This window comes from Austrofundulus limnaeus, unplaced genomic scaffold, assembly GCF_001266775.1.
Source record: "Austrofundulus limnaeus strain Quisiro unplaced genomic scaffold, Austrofundulus_limnaeus-1.0 Scaffold1, whole genome shotgun sequence".
NCBI classification, from domain to species: domain Eukaryota; kingdom Metazoa; phylum Chordata; class Actinopteri; order Cyprinodontiformes; family Rivulidae; genus Austrofundulus; species Austrofundulus limnaeus.
The window spans coordinates 7,774,538-7,793,367 of record NW_013952403.1 but is presented as its reverse complement, the minus strand read 5'-3'; the positions used below and the strand labels follow the sequence as shown (position 1 = coordinate 7,793,367).

The 18,830-nt window shown below is 39.5% G+C and overlaps 2 protein-coding genes across 3 annotated transcripts; one reads left to right on the top strand and one right to left on the bottom strand.

Moving 5' to 3' along the window:
• Positions 1–198: 198 nt before the first annotated feature.
• Positions 199–1,461, top strand: mrpl18 (mitochondrial ribosomal protein L18). Of its 2 annotated transcripts, none has more exons than XM_014007957.1 (4): positions 199–421; positions 498–672; positions 941–1,175; positions 1,255–1,461. In XM_014007957.1, the coding sequence occupies exons 1-4, from the start codon at positions 331–333 to the stop codon at positions 1,330–1,332; spliced, it is 579 nt and encodes a 192-aa protein (XP_013863411.1). In that variant the 5' UTR covers positions 199–330; the 3' UTR covers positions 1,333–1,461. The 2 variants fall into 2 exon arrangements, with proteins under 2 accessions (XP_013863411.1, XP_013863404.1); XM_014007950.1 differs by having other exon boundaries at positions 495–672.
• A 127-nt stretch (positions 1,462–1,588) lies between these two features.
• Positions 1,589–18,276, bottom strand: si:ch211-203d1.3 (protein phosphatase Slingshot homolog 3). The gene is made up of 17 exons (XM_014007939.1): positions 18,098–18,276; positions 15,912–16,054; positions 14,163–14,200; positions 13,886–14,072; positions 11,835–11,950; positions 11,630–11,698; positions 10,103–10,168; positions 7,820–8,002; positions 7,508–7,601; positions 7,303–7,431; positions 7,026–7,072; positions 6,723–6,869; positions 5,288–5,488; positions 4,967–5,183; positions 4,779–4,877; positions 4,384–4,479; positions 1,589–3,309 (listed from the first exon to the last, which is right to left on the bottom strand). The coding sequence occupies exons 2-17, from the start codon at positions 15,957–15,959 to the stop codon at positions 3,172–3,174; spliced, it is 1,875 nt and encodes a 624-aa protein (XP_013863393.1). The 5' UTR covers positions 15,960–16,054; positions 18,098–18,276; the 3' UTR covers positions 1,589–3,171.
• Positions 18,277–18,830: the final 554 nt, after the last annotated feature.

Below are 18,830 nucleotides of genomic sequence, written 5' to 3'. Positions count from 1 at the left end.
AATTTACCAAAGTATGAAGCAGAAGTTATCATTCATTCATTCATTCATTCATTCATTCATTCATTCATTCATTCATTCATTCATTCATTCATTCTGTTTGAGCTGTCATTTTTTCGGGAACRCAAATGAAAAAAAAAAAGTTCCTCTCCGGGCGTCTTTTTAAGTTGCACCAATTGAACCGGAAGTTATTGGAATGTCAAAGATGGAGGACGTCGTGCGGGTTTAACCTGCTGCAGCTAGACCCTCCTCGATTGAACGGATAATTTGAGGGCTCAAATCACTGTCATATTGTGACGTACAGACTGGACTTTATTAATTTAGGACGTGAACATGGCTTTAAATGAAATAAGCCGCAGTGTTCGGCTGTTGTTCGGTCCATTTCAACGATGCCGTCCTGTTGTGGCACCAAGAAGACCGACAGGTAAAGAGACACAGCTTTAACCCAAACAGATAATGTTATTTTCTGGATTCTGACTAGTTTTTGTTTAATGAAGCAGTTCCAGCTCGGTGTACGAGTCAGACAGCGACTCAGCCGGAACCCACCGTGGAGGAAAACGAAGCCGTCAGTCCGACCTTTGTGAACAGAAACCCACGGAACCTGGAGCAGTTGGCTCTGGCTGTGAAGGACCGGGGCTGGAAGACTTCATGGCCTCACCGGGAGTTCTACCACAGGTTTGCTTCAAATGGATAATTAACTGTATTAAATGAACACTCATCATTCAGGAGTGTTTATTTCTGTGTTTACACACATACCGATCAGAAGAGGTGAGTGTGTGGACCCCTTCTGAAGCATAAAAGCTTTAGTTACAGAAAAGTCATTTAAACATACAGAATGCTAATTAAGTACCATGTATTTTTTAAAAATAATATCAAACTACTGGTCGCAGGAGTTTAATGTCTCTTTTTCTTTGTTCCACTTTTTGGTCATTCCTCCCCTCAGGTTGATGTTCTCCCGCAGCCAAAGCCACGTCACGGCTGAGGTGTTCTCCTGCACCTCTCCTGTTCCCGTAATCTCGTGTTCAACCAAAGAGTGGGCGGTGAAAAGGGAACTGTCTTCCACAAAGTCTGTGGCGGCGTGTCAGGCTGTGGGGGAGGTGCTGGCGCTTCGATGCCAGCAGGCGGGCATCACCAGGATGGTGTACCACGAGATACCCTGGACATACCGCTCTGATGCTGTGAGCCACTGGGACAGATGGGTGAATACTGGTGCGAGTGTTCTGTGCTTCTTGGTTATATTTTCATTTTATCTTGCAGGTTCAGGCTTTCAGAAAGGCTGTAAAAGATGGAGGAATCCTTCTCAGTGAACCCAGGAGGAAATATTTGGAGTCTTGAACCTGTGCTCCATGTCCTCTCCCATGTTTATCCTTTAATTCTCGACAGATATTTTACATTACAAAGACTTCAGTAAGTGGTGATGTCATGCAGTTTGTTTCTTATAAATAAAAGTGTTTCTGAACTGAACTGTGCCGCTTGGGTGCGTTGAGACAAGAAAAACTAATTGTCGGGAATATGATCATTTATTTTCACTTAATGTTTTGTAAACAAGAGTGAAGTGTGGACAACAGCTAACCACAACAATAGATATGGATGTTGATCAAATTTTTTTATTTTGAAAGTGGACTGTGCTGGGAAAATGAGTGCAGTCAGCAGTGAAAATATTTTTGCAGAAAGTCGTTTAAAGAAGTCATCTAACAATTTTGGTGACTAAAGTAGCAAATTCTTTATATACTGCCTTTACATCAGTTTTCTGGCAAATATGCTTTTAGAAATGTACCTTTTGTTTTGTAATGCTTTTAATTTCCTTTGAAATTGACTTCTCTTATGTAGTATCAGTAAATTTGTTTAATGTCTTTTGGGGATTCCCCTTTTTTAAATATAGGACTGGAATTCCTGATGACATCACTCCAGACCAATAAAAATAGATCTGAAAGCTGGAATGCTGGTAAACAACAGTAGCCAGGTGAGAAATTGGCAAACTGCGTATTATTTTGAAGCTTTCGAAATGGAGAAAAAAAAAATACAGAAAAACTCCTCGCTGTCGCTCATTTTTGCCAGCACAGRCTCACAAACATTGATCCTATCAATCACAGTACAGTGCACAGTTGTCTCAGGAAGTGTGAACAGCGAGAGCTGAGGGATTATAAAGTGCGTGTAAATGATTTTAATGCTGGGCATGCACGTTAAATGAAGCTTTAGCTAGGTTTKGATTSACAAAAAGGAATACCAGCATGAAATAACKTTCCACATCAGCATCACGTATGAATAATTCAACCTATTTAAAATCCATATATACATGTGGAAAAAAACAAAACAAAAAACCCTGAACAGTTCACTATCATGGGCTGGTAGATATACACCAAAACATGCACCCAGTTCACCAGCATTTATATTTTGATACCTATATACTGTATTTATGCAGAGATTTTTGGGCTGTATGAAGSAGCACAAGAAATACAATACGTGGCCCACACCTTAGAGTTAAAAAAAAACATAAAAAAACACCAGTTGTATTTTATTCTCATGTTGAAGGCACTCATGCAGTCCTGGTGTTAAATAAAAAATGTTCCCCAATATGGACAATGATAAAGATTTTCAKTTAAATATATTCACTGGCACATAGAAAAACAGTTTGGCAATTAAGATGAGCGCYATAAAACTGGCCTGACGTGGTCCATAATGCACAGCTTAGATGCAGTCAAATCTGACGACAAAAAAAAAAAGAACTTTAGGGAAATGAATCAAGTGGCAGCTTTAAAGCCTCGTGTTCAAGGAAAGACAGCAGGTTTTTTTTTTTTTGCATAGATCTCAGGAGTGTTGGGAGGGAGAGCTGTAGAAGGCGTGACGGGAAACGGAGAGCTCCGATGAGACTTGTGTGGCAGAATCTTAAAAATACTTGACGGGAAATWCAAAAACTTAAACAGCCATATTAGCTGGAAGATGTCCCGTCTTTCACTGGTACAGCAATACTGGAGCAATATCCTCGGAGAAACGAATCATTAGTTAAAACCAGACGAGAGACCAGCGAGGCGTAAATTACAACTTCAATATGAGTGTATAAAAAGCTTTGGMGTGCGTCCTGCTTTCTTCACCTTCAGGACTTGTTTTTGTTGTTGTTTTTAAACTTTCCTGGTCTTCCTTTGTTCCTCCCCTGCTCGTCCATCTTTGTCCACTTTAGTGCTCGCTGGTGCCGTCATCTGGCAGGCAGCGTGGTTCTGGTGAAATGTCCACGCATGCTTTTTGGTGGGTAAGACCCCGTCGTACGTGGCTACGCCTACGCTGTCCTGGAGAGCGTCTTGGACTGCCAGGCATCTTTGGGAAGAAGAATTTATCAGCAAAGTTAGCTATACATTTGTATTTTTACATACTGAAAAAAATAAACAAACTGAAGGAAAAGAAGAGAGGAGGATGGGAAGCAACAAAGTCTTTCAAAATGTTAAAACCAATGACACGAGAGTAACGGAACTAAAATAAGCCCCAACAGCTCAACTTCTGTTTTGAAGTTGCAAATTTCCAACAGAAATTTGGCTCCAAAAAGAACCAAAGGAGCTCTGATAAGATTAATTTGATCAATAATAAATTTATATAATGTCACAATATCRAGCTCTTTCCAGTACCAATTTCCTCAAAGAACCACGCGCAACAGCAATTACCTACTGCTATAGTAGAATGTTACCAATTAACAGGTTTAATATCATATAAATTCAATGAAAAAATGAACAACATAGAGGTTGTTGTCAGAAACAATGATGTCAGTTTACCGTATTCTTGAGTTATCCACCGCAACAATTTTTTTTAAATTAAATTTTCTAAATTATTTTTTTACAGATGATGAAAATCAGTCGTGTGAATAGAGAACTTCAATCCTCAAAAAACATTCAAGGACTTTCAAGGTCAAGTGTAACTTTTGGCTGTTTTCACAAACTTTCCAGGGCCTTGAAATCATTTTTTCAAATTCACAAACTTACAAGGATTTCAAGGACCCGTGGGAACCCTGTTTAATACAGTTGTCAAATGATGAAACTATGAGAATAAAAAAAAATGCACTTTTTAAATTTACTTTGTGCTGAGCAAGAGTAACTGAAAACTGCTGAACCACATCTGCAATACTGAACTTCCAAAACCACATAAGGACAAAATAAGGCTCGAGGAGCAGAAGCAGACCCTGAGCCATCYTAATTTAGCTAATGAACTCGTATAAAAATAATATATATATTTTTTCAATCTGGTTTGTTTCTGAATTGTAAACATTTCTAAAAAAAATGCTGACTGGCTGCCAGTTTAAAGTGAAAAGCTACTTCTCTAAACTTCCCTCTTTTGAATCAGCCTCTGTGCAAATTTAGAATAATAAAGAAAAAAAGATTTTAAAACAAAGGTGTTATTTACCTGGTCGAGCCCCTTGTCATCGTCGTCCAGCTCACTAATAGACTGCATGAGGGAGAAGAGGTTCATCCTGCCGCTGCGATTCAGACTCGAGGAAAGCTTCAGATTAAARAGACGAGTCATTAATTAAAGGTTTTGGATAAGTGTGTGTCAGCRCATATTTGTTACATTATGGGGATCATTTTTCCAGACACACAGCCTTGTGGGGACCAATGCCTGTCCCCATGGGTACGGATGCCATTTTTGGGTGGRTTTATGGACTAAKGCGTGAATTGAGTTTAGGGTAACGGGTCAGTGTTAGGCTATAGAAATGTTTGATGAATGAATGGAAGTCGATGCAAAGTCCCCATGAGGATAGAAAAACCAGTGTGTGTGTGTGTGTAAGGCAGACTGCTTACCTTGTCTGGCTCATTGATGGTGATGAGGGGGCTGACAGCTGATCCTGTTGAACTCGGGGTCTGGAYGGAGTCAGACATGGGGAGCGTCTCGTCAAACACCTGGGTGTGATTGAGACGATTSAGACGTCATCTTCTCAGCAGAACAAAAATCAGAGAAATTTCAACCGTTTTATTGGTTAAATAATTACATCATGGTCTTCATCAGAGTTGTTTTTCTCATCTGGACTGCCTGAATCTTTTTCATCTGGACTCTCTACATCATCATCATCGTCCTCGTCCTCGTCGACTCCCTCGTCGCCCTTCAGCGGCAGGTCCACCTCCATGTCCGCCCCCTCTTCCTTGTGCTCCGACTTTTGTCTCTGGTCTCTGGACTTCCGTTTCCAGAGTGCACTGTGACGCTGCTGGCTGCACAGAGTCAACCGTCACTGCAGTTATTCATTAGTTAAAGACTTAAATTAACASAAACAGGAGAAACTGTGCGACACATCCGGACAGAGCCGAGGTCCCACCTGGCGCTCAGGATGCCGCTGTAGGTCTGCAGCTGCCTCATGAAGCCCTCRTTGGGCTTGACGATGGACCGGCGGTCTCTGACGTAGGCCAGCGCCACGTCCAGGAGCCAGCGCTGCTGCTTCATGGCGTAGGCGATCACCGTGGACGCAGACCGGGACACGCCCATCTTGCAGTGCACCAACACCGCCTGGCCGCTTTTTCTGTGATAAACAAACCGAAGTTTAAACTAATTTTATGTCAGATTAGTGAATWMGATTCCCTCTCAAGAATGAATCTGGTTTCTTCTCAGTTTCTTTTTCAAAGTAGAAAAAAAAGGCAGAAGCTACCATAATCTGTCTGATGGAGGTTGTTTCAGTCACTCAGTGTGCATTTGAAGAAATGCAGACAGAGCAACAACTCTAATCCAAATCTGGCTTTGAGTCAAAGATGTGATTAAAACGAGTAGTGAGTTCAGCAAACTAAGGACTTCTACAAAATGCTCATCCCTGGAAAACAATAAAAAATAAATTAAAAACATGGAAATTTACTCCAGTGTCATAAATTATACCTTCATTAAATCTTTGTTTCACCCTCCAGCCTCCAGATCAGATTAGGTCATGAGAAAAGGCCTGGGGCTGAAACGTTGAGGACGCTAATCTTTCTGATGATCTAATAAAGCTTTGAATTTACATACGGTGCTGGAGGATTTAAAAGGGAACGCATAAAGTGTATATAATTTATAAAGACACACCATCACAATACTCTACAACAATAGTAAAGCTGCGTGTTTCCCAATGTTGTGCAGCATTTTAAAACTTACTCTAATACAGAGCGAGTCAAAAGTCACAGGACACTCTTTTGTTTCAGAGAGAAAAGGGAAAACGACAGACTCTGAATACCCCAGCAAGTAATGGGTGAGTGCAGCTATTTTTGGAAAGACTTGCCCTTGATCCAGTATGGCAGCTTTCAAGATGGCAGCCATGTTCTAGACATAGGGTACGTTCCTTCGAAGGACCCGGCCTACCTACGGTCCTTTGTCGACCGCGGAGACCAGAAGTGAGTGGCTGTGATTTTGGACGGCCTAGCCTTCATATTTATTCCCACCCTTACCCTGGTGTTTGAGGAAAACGAGTGCAGTGACRCCCCTCTGCTAACGGCATGACAGACTAGAACAAAGTGGGCAAAAACAAGCAGTTTCAAGCCAACTCCTTAGGAATAACTCCTGAAAATGACTCAGAGCACCAATGAATAAAACACCCAATAGGTGGGATTAGCCAGTACTATAAAAGGCTGCCTCATACTAGTTACTCCTTGTATGTTACTCTTAACATTGAGCTGATCCGTCCAAAGAAATGTGTCACTCATATGAAAAACTAAATCCAGTTTTGATACATAATGTATTAAAAGCTGTGCATGCTGATTTATCTCCCGGTGCGTTTGGTGGATCAGGTCTACCTTGCAGTGTTGATAAAGTTGTACGTGTCCGACCAGTGGGGCAGCAGGTCGGTCGCCTCCACGTCGTACACTCTGACGTTCATGTAAGTGAAGGATTCTGGGAAGAAGTTGTCAATCTCCCTTGTGACATTCAGAATGTAGCCGATGCTAGGAAACAGACAAGGGGCAGACTCAGAGCCGTGGCGGTGACTCAGCAAAACTCAGCTCACAGTTCTGAATTACATATCGTGAGACAATGAAACACACAGATGGATAACAATAAACAGAGCTGCATGCAACAAAAACATAACAAAAAAAACTGACTTGTTTTTCTGCAATTCCTCAAAGTTAGCTGCGTTCCACTCGGAACCCTGCAACAAAACAAAACAAAACAAAGTCAGTGACAGAAATGACGAGGCAGAAAAGACCGTTTCCCTATCACCGTCAACACACAACCTCTCAGAAAGGGGAAGCTACAGTCACATGACAACTTCCTGGTGAAAGCACACTTCTGTCACTTTATAGGCCTCGGTTAAAGAAAAGCTTCTTTATAACAGTAAAATAGAGATTCTTACTGTTTTTAAGATGAACAAACACTCACCAGGTAAAGGTAATCAAATATTTTGGAGGGCTTGTCCATCTGAGCCATCGTCACCAGGATCTCATTGTCTATGTACTCCTTGTAGGGCCTCAGTTCAATCTGTATCCTGGTCTCCAGAGCCGAGTGCACCTAAAGCAGCAAATGAAGAATTAAAGGACACATTTATCAATTATTTACCCTCTGTTAGAACAACTGCCTCTCTTACCATTTTCGAGGTCAGGTTGTCCAGGTCTTCGGTCCTCATGATGTCTCTCAGGTGCTCTTTGATCAGTCTCTCATTAGAAACTCTGTCTGCAGAGCTTTGTTGGACAAGAAAAGAGAAACTCTAGTCCAAGCTGAATGCACAGCAAATTTATTTATATTTCTATATTTATAGCTGCATGTGGTAACAAGTGCTTGAACTGAAGTACTAAGATCTAATTAGATAGTAATACACTGTTGCAAATATAACCATTAGTTGCTAAATGGATTTCTACTTTAACTTAGTAAATAACTCGTAAAATGAAATGTTTCTCACTTCTGTCCGTTGCTGTCCCTGCGGACCGACTCCAGGTCGTTCATGGCCTCCCACTCGTTCAGGCAAAGGCGATCGGACTCTATGTGTCGGAGGTAGTGCTGGGACCACTCCAGCCCGCTGCCTGGGATCACGGCTGATTTGACGGCCCGCTCGCAGCAGCCATGCAGCACCTGGAGGATGGACCTTACAGGGATTGGGATAGAGAAAGAACTTATTATCCTAACGTTGATCCGAATACGCTGGAAAACATTAAGGAAGATCACGTTTCGGATCCGGTCCCTTTCAGTGAATTTCGAGGTGGTCTGAGTGTGAACGTGCAAGTTTCCACGTCTCAAATGACGTATTCTCCACTGGTGAATCAACAGCCCAGTGGAAGAACCCCCAACTGAGTCTGGTACCTTTAGCTATCATTTTCTTTTCCTGTTGGCTTGTTGTGCAGACCAGGGTTATTATAGTTAACTAAAACTAACTAAATAATGAAAACTGAAATTGAAAAAACATTTTAGTTAACTAAAATAAATAAAAACTGTAATAAAATGAAAAAAAAGTTAACTGAAACTGTATAATCTTTTTACAAAACTAACTAAAACTAACTGAAATTATAGGTAGAATATCCTTAGTTTTAGCGTTTGTCAATTTATTTATGTTTTTTATTAATTGAGTAGTTTCACATTAGCTGTGGGCCGTAACAACACTTGTTTACAGTCTGCTGCTCAGCATCGTCTGCTAAATGACGACAACAAAAGTTGGGAGAAAGCAACAACGTCCACTTTGGGATTTCTTTGAATATGATGTGAGAAAAATCAAAGCAAGTGTCTTGTAGTGGAAACGTGATAAAAAACAGTTGGAATACTTCTCAAGGGAAAAACTGCATGAATCAAGCTCACACAAGATGGCTAACTATGACTATCTTGACACGTTAGCTTCTCTCAGTAGCTCCTGTGAAAAACAGGTAGCCCCGGGTTGGAGACAACCATTGTCATCGTCCTAAAATAACCTCCCAAGTTTTTAGTTGGCAATATCAAGTTACACAGTTATTTTAGAAAGGCGTTGCTATAATGGACTGCTTTAAATAGTGACCAAATATCTGTTGGTTGGTTAACTCACAGGAACATCACAAGCTGGAGGATGCATTGGCAAATATGTTTATTCAAACAATAAAAAACTAATACTAGAACTAATAAAAACTAAACTAAAACTAACCATTAAAAATGCAATAATAACTAATAAAAACTAATAAATCCACTGTAAAAACTAATTRAAACTAACTGAATTAAAAGAAAAAAGTCACAACGAAATAAAACTAAACTATAACAAAAAATCCAAAACTATTATAACCTTGGTGCAGACAACGACAAAGCCCTTTAAAGAAACCTAATGAGCGATTTGTTGTAGGTTCGGTACCAAAACAGAGTTTTGTGGTTGAAGGCAGGTAAATGTTTCAAATTTTTGAGAAAAGATCATCTCTTTTCACACAGAACTGATCTCAACTCTGTGTAAACATTTAGACAAAGTAAGCTCACTGCAGACTTCTGTTAATGTTCGGTGTGAAYACAACAATCAAATATGTCTGTAGTTCAGAGTGTAGTATTACTAGTGGTAAAAATATTAGTAAATAGTTGCTTATTGTGTTCTTTATAAAAGTTATGATGGCTAAACTCCACTCCACTGTATTTTATTTTATTACAGTTAATGTGTGAACACTGAATCAGCATTCACACCAAAGTTTTATTTCCCCGTCATTTTTTAATGCAGTTTAACAACTTCTGCATATTTTTTTGTATTTTAGCCATTCATATATGAGAACACCTCTTCTCATAGAAATATAATGAGATCTTGTCAACTCCTTCAAAAACACTTATTTTTTTAAAACTGCCTCAGCATACTTATTCATTTTTTATAAGTTACCATTTTGTAACTGCTAACTTATAGCTAGCCTTTTGCTACATTGAGCTTTTAGCTCACCAATTGTCACTTTTAGCTCGTAGCCAGTGTTCAGCTTCCTCAGTAAAGTCATTCAGCACACTGCATTCCCACTGCAAATTCCCAGGAAATGCAATCCATTGAGTTAGTTTATGAAATCTAATTTGGCTGAAAAAAAAAATCAACAGACATGTTGGAAATAAAAAGCAGTGATGCAGTATATTGCTTGAGGCTGCAACCAAATCTGGACATGTTGCTGAAAGCTTCTGCACACTGGGTGCACATTCTAGCAGCAGAGGTGTTAAAAAAAAATCAACTCAAGAATTGTAGTTTTTCTACTTTAGTTTCAGCAACACTCACCACATAGTCTGCATGGAGACTGGCTTAAAAATTCTGGTTTCCTCTGCTGATGTCACACTAAAACCACTGAGGGTAGAGAAAAAGATAAGAAACATTATTAGACAAAAAATAAAACAGTCGACTACAGGAGGTAGAGAGAAAATATCCAGCGTAAATTAGCAACATTTCTAGAGAACAAAGTGCCAAATTCTAATGCGAGGGCAGTGAGAAAGACAATTTAACACTGTGAGAGGTGTGATCCAGCCCGCTGGGGGGGTGAACATGCTGGTACGACATGGCAACCAATCAAAGCATCCTGTTTGACACTCAGCATGTGAGAGCAGATTAGTTCAGACGCAGCAGGCAACAGTCCTCACACCACGTCAGCTCAAATCACCCTCCTCTGTGTATCAGCAGCCATTTGAATCAAAGRGGAGCTGATTGATTATAAACCAGTGAGGTATAACGGAGCGACAGCCATCATGTTTAGCTGAATTACAACCTCATAGGATTAAGAGTCAAACACTGAGCAGCTAAACCCACTGAAAGAGTCTCCTGCGTTTTCATCTGCCTACAAAAACACACGAGCTTCACATTTATGTAAGAGTCCAAGTTAGTGAGCGTGTGTAATTTATAGCAAATGATTCAACTCTATAAATAACACGTTGTCTCTGGAAAGAATCGCAGACAACAGACTGGCCGTGTTTCATGTCACCGATTTCAGTTCAGTATTTCGTTCTGAACTTTTAAAGGCGGGAGGGAGATTATGTAATTTCTAGGCACATAGTTCACTTCCATAACACAGTCAAGTAACTATGTTACCATTATTTGTTATGAAAAKGTTGTATATTTCACAAATAACTTTAACTTTGCATTATAGTCTGTCTAACAGCATTGAAATTGGCCTCTGTCTCCTTCAGAACCTCCGACTTGTTTCCAACACTCCCACTTCAGCACGTCTTCACAACAATGCTTCATGCCATTTACAACTTTTATTTTGTTGTAAAAGAAGCGACATTAAATAAATCGGTTTTGGAAAATGGCAACTCGGGATACAGTTGAACCTTACTCGAACAATCACACGTTGGACCCAGAAAGTATGTATTCTGAAGAACCGGCGCGGGTACAGAGGCTCTTACAAGACGTTTCAGCTCAGTAATATATCTCCCAGTCATCCTATCATACATATACATCAATGTTGAGCTACTTTTTGCAAAGAAACTATAAACATAGATCATTATTAAGCAATGATTTGAAATGAAATCATGAACATCCACCATTTTTAAGACACGTTTTGCTCGTCTGGTGTGGCTGTGTGGGGGAGGCGTGCTCTGTGGGGCCGAAGCTCGGCTGGGGACTGAGCACCAGGGAGGAGCTTTGGGCACGGGCGCTTTGAATGAGCAAGTGTTTTAGCACCACCGAATGGTTACCACTGGATTTCTCAAACGTGCATGAATGAATCTAAGCAACCCTCTGGGTATGTTTTCGATGAGGGAATGACCCAAAAGTTTGATTTTGCGTAATATTCGCCCTTTAAATCTCACTTACCCGTCTCCGTCCAGGTACACTTGTGTGTCGCTCCATATTGGCAGAACCAGGCCAATGGTGCACTGATTGCTGCAAGGAAACACAAGAGAAGTCAGGAATTTAAACGTRTCCAAGTTAAATCAGAAAATAGTCACCCCCACCACCCCCTCGAGTGGAATCCTGCACGGCCTGCGAAACAGAACACCACCATCTTGGTTACCCACACCTGTCTGAGCTGGGGAAATCCATGCCCAGCAGAATGCTTTCTTGTTTGCTGCTGGTCGTGGAGACGACGATCAGATACCTGACTCTGACCAGGCTGGCTGACTCCAACTGCACMGCCTGCATGCCGGAGCACAGAGAGRGACAGAGAAAGGTGGGAAGCAGAGAGAAGTCTAGTGAGGACCGGAGAATAAAACATGCTTTTAATGCAACACGAGACCTGAAAGTACCCAATACGTTAGCCGGACTGCATGCAGTGCACCCTCACTGGACTGCTGTTTGCTTTGTTTTTATTTAGGCAGCCTTAGAAAAATTGAGATAAAGAAAGAGAACACTATGTTTAAAGGGAAAGCCAACCAACAACCAAACTACTAATATTTTCTAAGATCTATGTCACTAACTTTTATTTTCCACAACTACGTATTTAGCTGTAATTACATATTTTGTCTTAAAACTGATGGAGTTTTATATGAAATACTTCATAAACAAAAACAGATTTTTAGATTTAAAGTAAATGAGGGTTCAAAGTTTTGATATTTGTCGTAAATTAAATTAATCATACTGGTCAAATGTTTTTACACGGCATTGGACTGAATATGACTGAATTAAGACTATGACTGTTGATGAGTTCACCCACTGCTGTACAAGTAAACATCAAATAGTCACAATCAAAAACAAGCTACAATAATTATCAGATATGACAGTTCTGATGCTTTAGACCAGTAAAATTACATGCTTAGTCCCCATAAAGTTGCTCAATAGTTCAATATCTGTTGATTTTACAACTACAGCACAAAGCAATGATTGGTTACTTCTTGTTTTGGTAAAGTTAGAAAGCTCAAATTTCTCACCCAAGGGACGGGAGATGTTCTGTTCCTGGACTCCCTGAAAGCCTTGTTTGTTGTCTCAGCCCTTATCCTTTTACTTAGCATCACCCAGTCACATCACATCTTATCAGTTACATAACTGCTTAATAAATAGTTTTGCAAGCCTCAAGCAACAGAGAGCAGCTTCCTTTTACTCTGGGATTTATTTATTTTTTTGACCTTACAGTCGACCAACCAGAGTAAAATGGGCCTTTGGGGCTTTTATAAAAACAGGAGCTAAAACTTCGCAGTGTTGACAGAAAGAAGATCTCTGCAGCTGGAAAGTAAAAGAACATTTAACACAGCAAAATGGACCCAAAAATAATAAAAATATCAATATGTTCTTAATGTAAATGAGATTGGAACATTCTTATGATTTAACACTGCTCTCAAATGTGACTTATTTTGCTCTTTTCTCAGTTTAAAACCTAATTTCTGTCTTTCTGTGCCCAACAAGCAATCATGATACGACTGGTCTATTTGTTTACATTTCTCTCGAGGCCAGTAAATAGCTTTAGTGAAACAATGTAACTGGAGGCCCTGAAAAGGTGCACATTTGCAACTAAATCTTAAATTATTTGCTTTCCATCAGTAAAATGACAAGATCAAAACTTGCTACTACTGCGTCTTGAATGCATCAAATAACACGATTTAAAATAAGGCGGCACAATATTTCGAAAATTTATCGTCATCGTAATAATAACCTGTGCAATATGCATATCGCAACAACTGCAAAAACTGCAATAAATGGTTGACTCAAAAGTTTGCATTTACGCGTTTTGTCATTCAGATGGAAGCTTGAAATATTTCACCAGTCAAATGGAGCCCTTCATGTACAGTATTTGGTCAATTTAAAAAAGAAATTCAGGCTGGAATGGAAAAGATTAGTTTGTTTTGGGTTGATTTTTGGCTTTGAACCCAGAGCAGAAAGATATCAACACTACATACATATTTGTTCATTTATCACAAGTCATGTCTTCATGGCAATATTAAGCGTTGTTATCGCACATCGCAGGTTTTCCTAATATCGTGCAGCCCTAATTTACAACCAGTCGAACACAGTAATACTCCTTCTATGACCACGCTGGAGATGTGTTAGTGCTTGAGAAAACCTTCACAAATAAAATTCCACGTGACATTTTTTCACTAATCTGATTTGCAACATGCGTGCAGCCTCCAGAACTCTCACCAGCTTGATGGTATCTTCTGGTCTCAGTTGCTCAAACATGGCACGTAAGTGTCTGTGCCGCGCGTTCGACGTGCCGATGTCTTTCTTCTCCGGAGAAGTCGCGGTGGAAGAAGTGTCCTCGCTGCAGTTCCCGATTTCGCCATCTTCCAGCAGCACAACCGCCCCTTTGACGAGAGCGAAGCTCTCCCTGGAGACAGAGACCAGTCAGCCCAGCGTCGTTTTCGCTGTCGTTTAGTTCAAACGGGTAGCTCTCAAAGTTCAGAGGTGACATGTTTACCTTTTCTGAAGTCTTCCTCTCTTTTGGAGCCGTTCATCCTTCAAAATACAATAATTTACAAGAAATCGTTCAGAATAAAAGCAAAAAATGAAAATTACACAGCTCCTAACATGTTGGCTTGAACTTTAAGCGCAAATATTTTTGTGCATTTTGAGGGACTTTTAGAATTAGAGTTGCCATTTTACAATTTTTACAAAGTTTATAATTGGTGTTAATTGTAAAAAACAAACAGTGGACAATGAAGAACACAGTTGCTAATAGGGCTGCCACAAACGATTATTTTAATAATCGATTAATCACAGATTATTTATTCGATTAGACGACTAATCAGATCATACGTTAATTGAATATAAAACATACAGCTTATCACCTCAGAATGCAGCTGCTATTATATAACCATGGTTAGATTTTAGCTATATGCTAACTAAAAATAATTGCTGTGGAAGGCAAGTTCTGCTCTGCAGATATTGCACAGGTTTCTCTTTCATTTTCTTAAAATGATCCCACATGTTTGAGCTCCGTTGACAGGTAGCCATGATACCAGAGCCTGTCTGTATAATGTCTTGTGACATCCACGGCCTACCCCAGTTACCACTACTGTGCATGTGTGTCAAGGACAGAAAGGCAGATGTGGCAGTGGAAGGTGTCAAAGCAGTTTGGAGAGAAAAACAAAGTAAAGAACAACAAAAAGAAAGAAAACGATTAATCGATTATTAAATTAGTCATCGATTATTTCAATAATTGATTAGTCGTCGATTAATCGTGGCAGCCCTAGTTGTTAATGCTTTCCAAAGTGTCCTAGAGTCATTGGAAGCAGTTCATAATGTGTTCTTCTGTTGTTGAATGTGTGAACATATATGGCAGGATAAAATGTTCAGTAATCCTCTGGGTGACGTGGAGCACAACTCAGTTATGAAAAAACAAAAGCAGTGATTTATATGAAGTGGAAGCTGTAGGTGAAACCACACAAATAAGCAGTGAATTCACAAACAAAAGAAACAAATAAAAGAGCATTTTATTACAAAGGAGAAAGTGGGGTAGAAAGAAGAGAGAAGAGGCAGTGATACTGGTAAGGGTTTACACGGAAAGAAACTTGAGACAGTAACATTACCTTTTATGCAACTGACAAGTCCAGACAGAATCAAGAAAAAAAATAAATAAAAAAACAAAGTTAGAGAAGTGGGCAGGAGCCAGGAGAGGAACGGTGAGGGGGTTGAAGAAGAAAGAAAAAAAAAAGAGAGAGAAAACACAAGTTAAGATAGTTGGGGGATTAGATTCTGTGACAAAATATGCAAAGAATGAAACTTGGATCCACAGTTGAGCCTTTTATGGTTTAGTGAGTCATGAAAAAGAAAAAACATGAGTAAAGCCTGATCTTCAAACACAATATTATTTTTCTAATGACAGTGATACAGAATGAAAGAAGAGGAGACAAAAGAGAAACAGAGGCTAATGATAACACTATTTATGTATGCTTTATGAGCATTTAGACAACACAAAGTGATTTGCTGTGATGAATGGTGGCTAAAATTTTAATATCTTGGACAAGACTAATAGAGGAATCCCAAGCAAAAACAAAAGCAGCCTCGTTATTCTTCAGGCAAATGTGGTGCTGGTATCTGGACACCTTCAGTGTCTCTTCTGTTGTTCACACAGGCCTCACAAAATCTCAGCACAAACAGCTCTTGTGACAAAAACAACCTCGTATCTTGAGATACGACGTTTGTGTCCGAGGATAACTGCACTCACAGTATCGGTGGAGATGGACGGGAGCCTATGCAGGGTCAACAGAGCCATGGCACAGCACAGCTAAGCCAGTGGTTTGCGGCAGGCCCAGACAGGTTCTGCAGGTTCCTCAGCCAACAGCAAGCCGTTGGAGGTAGTTTTATTTTCTGAAACGACAAACAGATACTTAACTTAGATTACGTCTGATGAATAAGATTCTTCGCAAGGTCAGATGTTTGATTTAAAGCGTTATTCTGTGTAAAACACGGCACATCAGATCATATCTTTGTTACTGTAACACTTCAACTTTATAGGAGGAGATTATATCCGGAATACATTAAGCTAGATTTAAACTTTGCCTTTCATTTCATGCAACATGTGTGTATTAAATTGGGTTTGTCGTGCTTTTAGGTTTAATGCCAAAGTTTGCATAGGGGGCCTGTCACACTATGAAGTTTTACACAACTTATGCCAACTTGCAAAAAATATTTCTATGAAAATGTTTGCACTGAAAATAGAATGATCTTTTAGAAACCTCTTGTACACATAGTGTGATGCAAATGTGTTGAATTTATAAACTACGCGAATAATTTCTACGTAACATTTTCATGGCTTAAGTTGTCTAAAAAGTTATAGTGTGACAGGTCCTTTTACCTCAAGATATTTGAGCTCTGATAATTTCACAAAGCTAATTATTGTGGTTGGGCTACGGTTTGCTTTGCAATCCTTATTCTGAAAGGTAAGATGATGCAAACTTTAAAGTTTCATAATACATGTAACGTACGTCTTGGAAATGTGTGTTAACGATCAGCACTCCGGTGAGAAGCTGCCTTTTTTCTCACCAGTAAGAAAAAAAGATAATGAATCATTTTGATTGCAGACTTGTGAACTGAACTGAATCTAAACTGCATCACGACAGACTTTGTAACATCGAACTGTCACCCAAACAAATCGATAAAATATCGTATTGTGATAAAACCAGTGATTTTACACCCTTATTGTAAGATTGCTGAAGAATTTTCTTTTGACTACACACCTTACAGATGTTAACCAGTTGGTTGATAACATCTGGACAACCCTAGAGGTGTTTTTGGACACTAGTACATTGAATTGAAAAGAAAAACAATGGCTTAAATAAGCAAGAATTTATTTATCTAAAATGCACCTATGGTTTCATCACGCTTTGAGAAGTGAGATGAGTGGATGAACAGAACTAAAGGACGGCCATTACAACAAGAGGATTCTGTAACCATAAAATAAAGTTAAAAGTTGTCAAGCACTGTTTCTTTTTAATGGCTTATTATAAAGTACTGAAAATGCAGTTTGTCCACAATTTTTATCAGTCATCATCATCTGTTTGGAATTGAGTTCATTTTTATTTACCCAACGTGACACAACAATTGTGTAGCTGCAGAAAACATGACTGGTGGTGCCACCAAGATTTTTACTGAAACTTTAACATGCTTCTGGTCATACTGGTGTCAAACAGCAGGAGGGTGGAAGAGGAAGGAGGTGGGGGATTGCTACATCAATTAGATAAGTGCCCATCTATGTCACAAAGCAACAATTACTTTTCCACCAAACAATGAAAATACAAAATTGTCACACGAAGTGACATTTACTAAACAATATTTTGAAGAGGAAGACACTGACTAATTATCTACACAACTTAAAACAATTAGATGCAGAAACCAGATGATCTAAAATAATGAAAACAAAAAGTATTAACAAAAATGGTTTACTTAAAGCTCAGCAGTGATRGCAGATGGATGGACAGCAGGCTTGTGCCAAAGGTAAACACGAGTATAAAAAAAAAATTCAACCAAAAACAAAGTGGTGTAAAATTACCAGGAAGTTTACACAGTGACACATGTAAAGCAGAAAGAGCACCGTTAAAACACATTAAACTCACTGTGGCTCTGCTGGCTCTGACCGACGTGACGCCTGTATTTTATTAGAGAAATATGACGAAGCTGAAGCGCTCCGGCTCGGTCCTTTCTACTAATAAAWTTATGGTTTTGCATCGTTAACAGGTTACCCATCGTATAAGGAATTTTTTATATTAAGTAATGAGCTAAWATATATATATAAACCTCTGGTTCGTCACAGTCAGTAAACTCAAGCAATACAAGAGCAACACCACACAGTCTACATGAATGTTGACACAAGCTAACACACAACAATAATCACAAACGAATCCATTTCCTCACCTTCCCCGTCCTCCACTCTAATTTCCTGTTTATTTCTGGTGCTTGGGTCTGTCTTCCGTACTGATAGCTCCTTTTTTATTCCGCCCTCTGCCGCCGTCGAGGGAGAGGACCTCACCATTTAAAGCTCGGGCTGCCGCTCCACCGCCGCCCGAGCCCATTTTAGACACAGACCAACGAGCAGGCGCGAGAGAGCTGCGAGGGAGCAGTTACGTCACGTGCAAAAGCAACGTCATATTTAACGGTGTTGCCAGATACACGATAATTATTACATTTATTCGATAGCTTTAGGGTTTGTGCTGTACAATAAAATGATTTTAAAAAGCCTAAATTTGAGATTTCCGTTCACTGTTAGCCGACAGAGCGCACTTTCAACCATTACATGCAATAGTTTTGTTCGAAATAGGGTCATTAAGTGGCGATACGATATTTCGTGATTACTTACCTGACAACCTTGCTATTTATTTCAGCACACGGAAAAGGGCCGAACTTGTCCTCTATTGAATTAAAGACACACTCAGATTATAAAGTAACTTCACTTCAATGTGTAAAAAGGACTATTTATACAGACAGAGTAGACAAGCCCCTCTAAATGTCAACACACACTGATCTAAAACAAAACCTCTTAGTAGAGTTCAGTTGGTAAAATTGTGAAAAAGTAAAAAAAAAAATAGATAGATAGATAGATAGATAGATAGATAGATAGATAGATAGATAGATAGATAGATAGATAGAT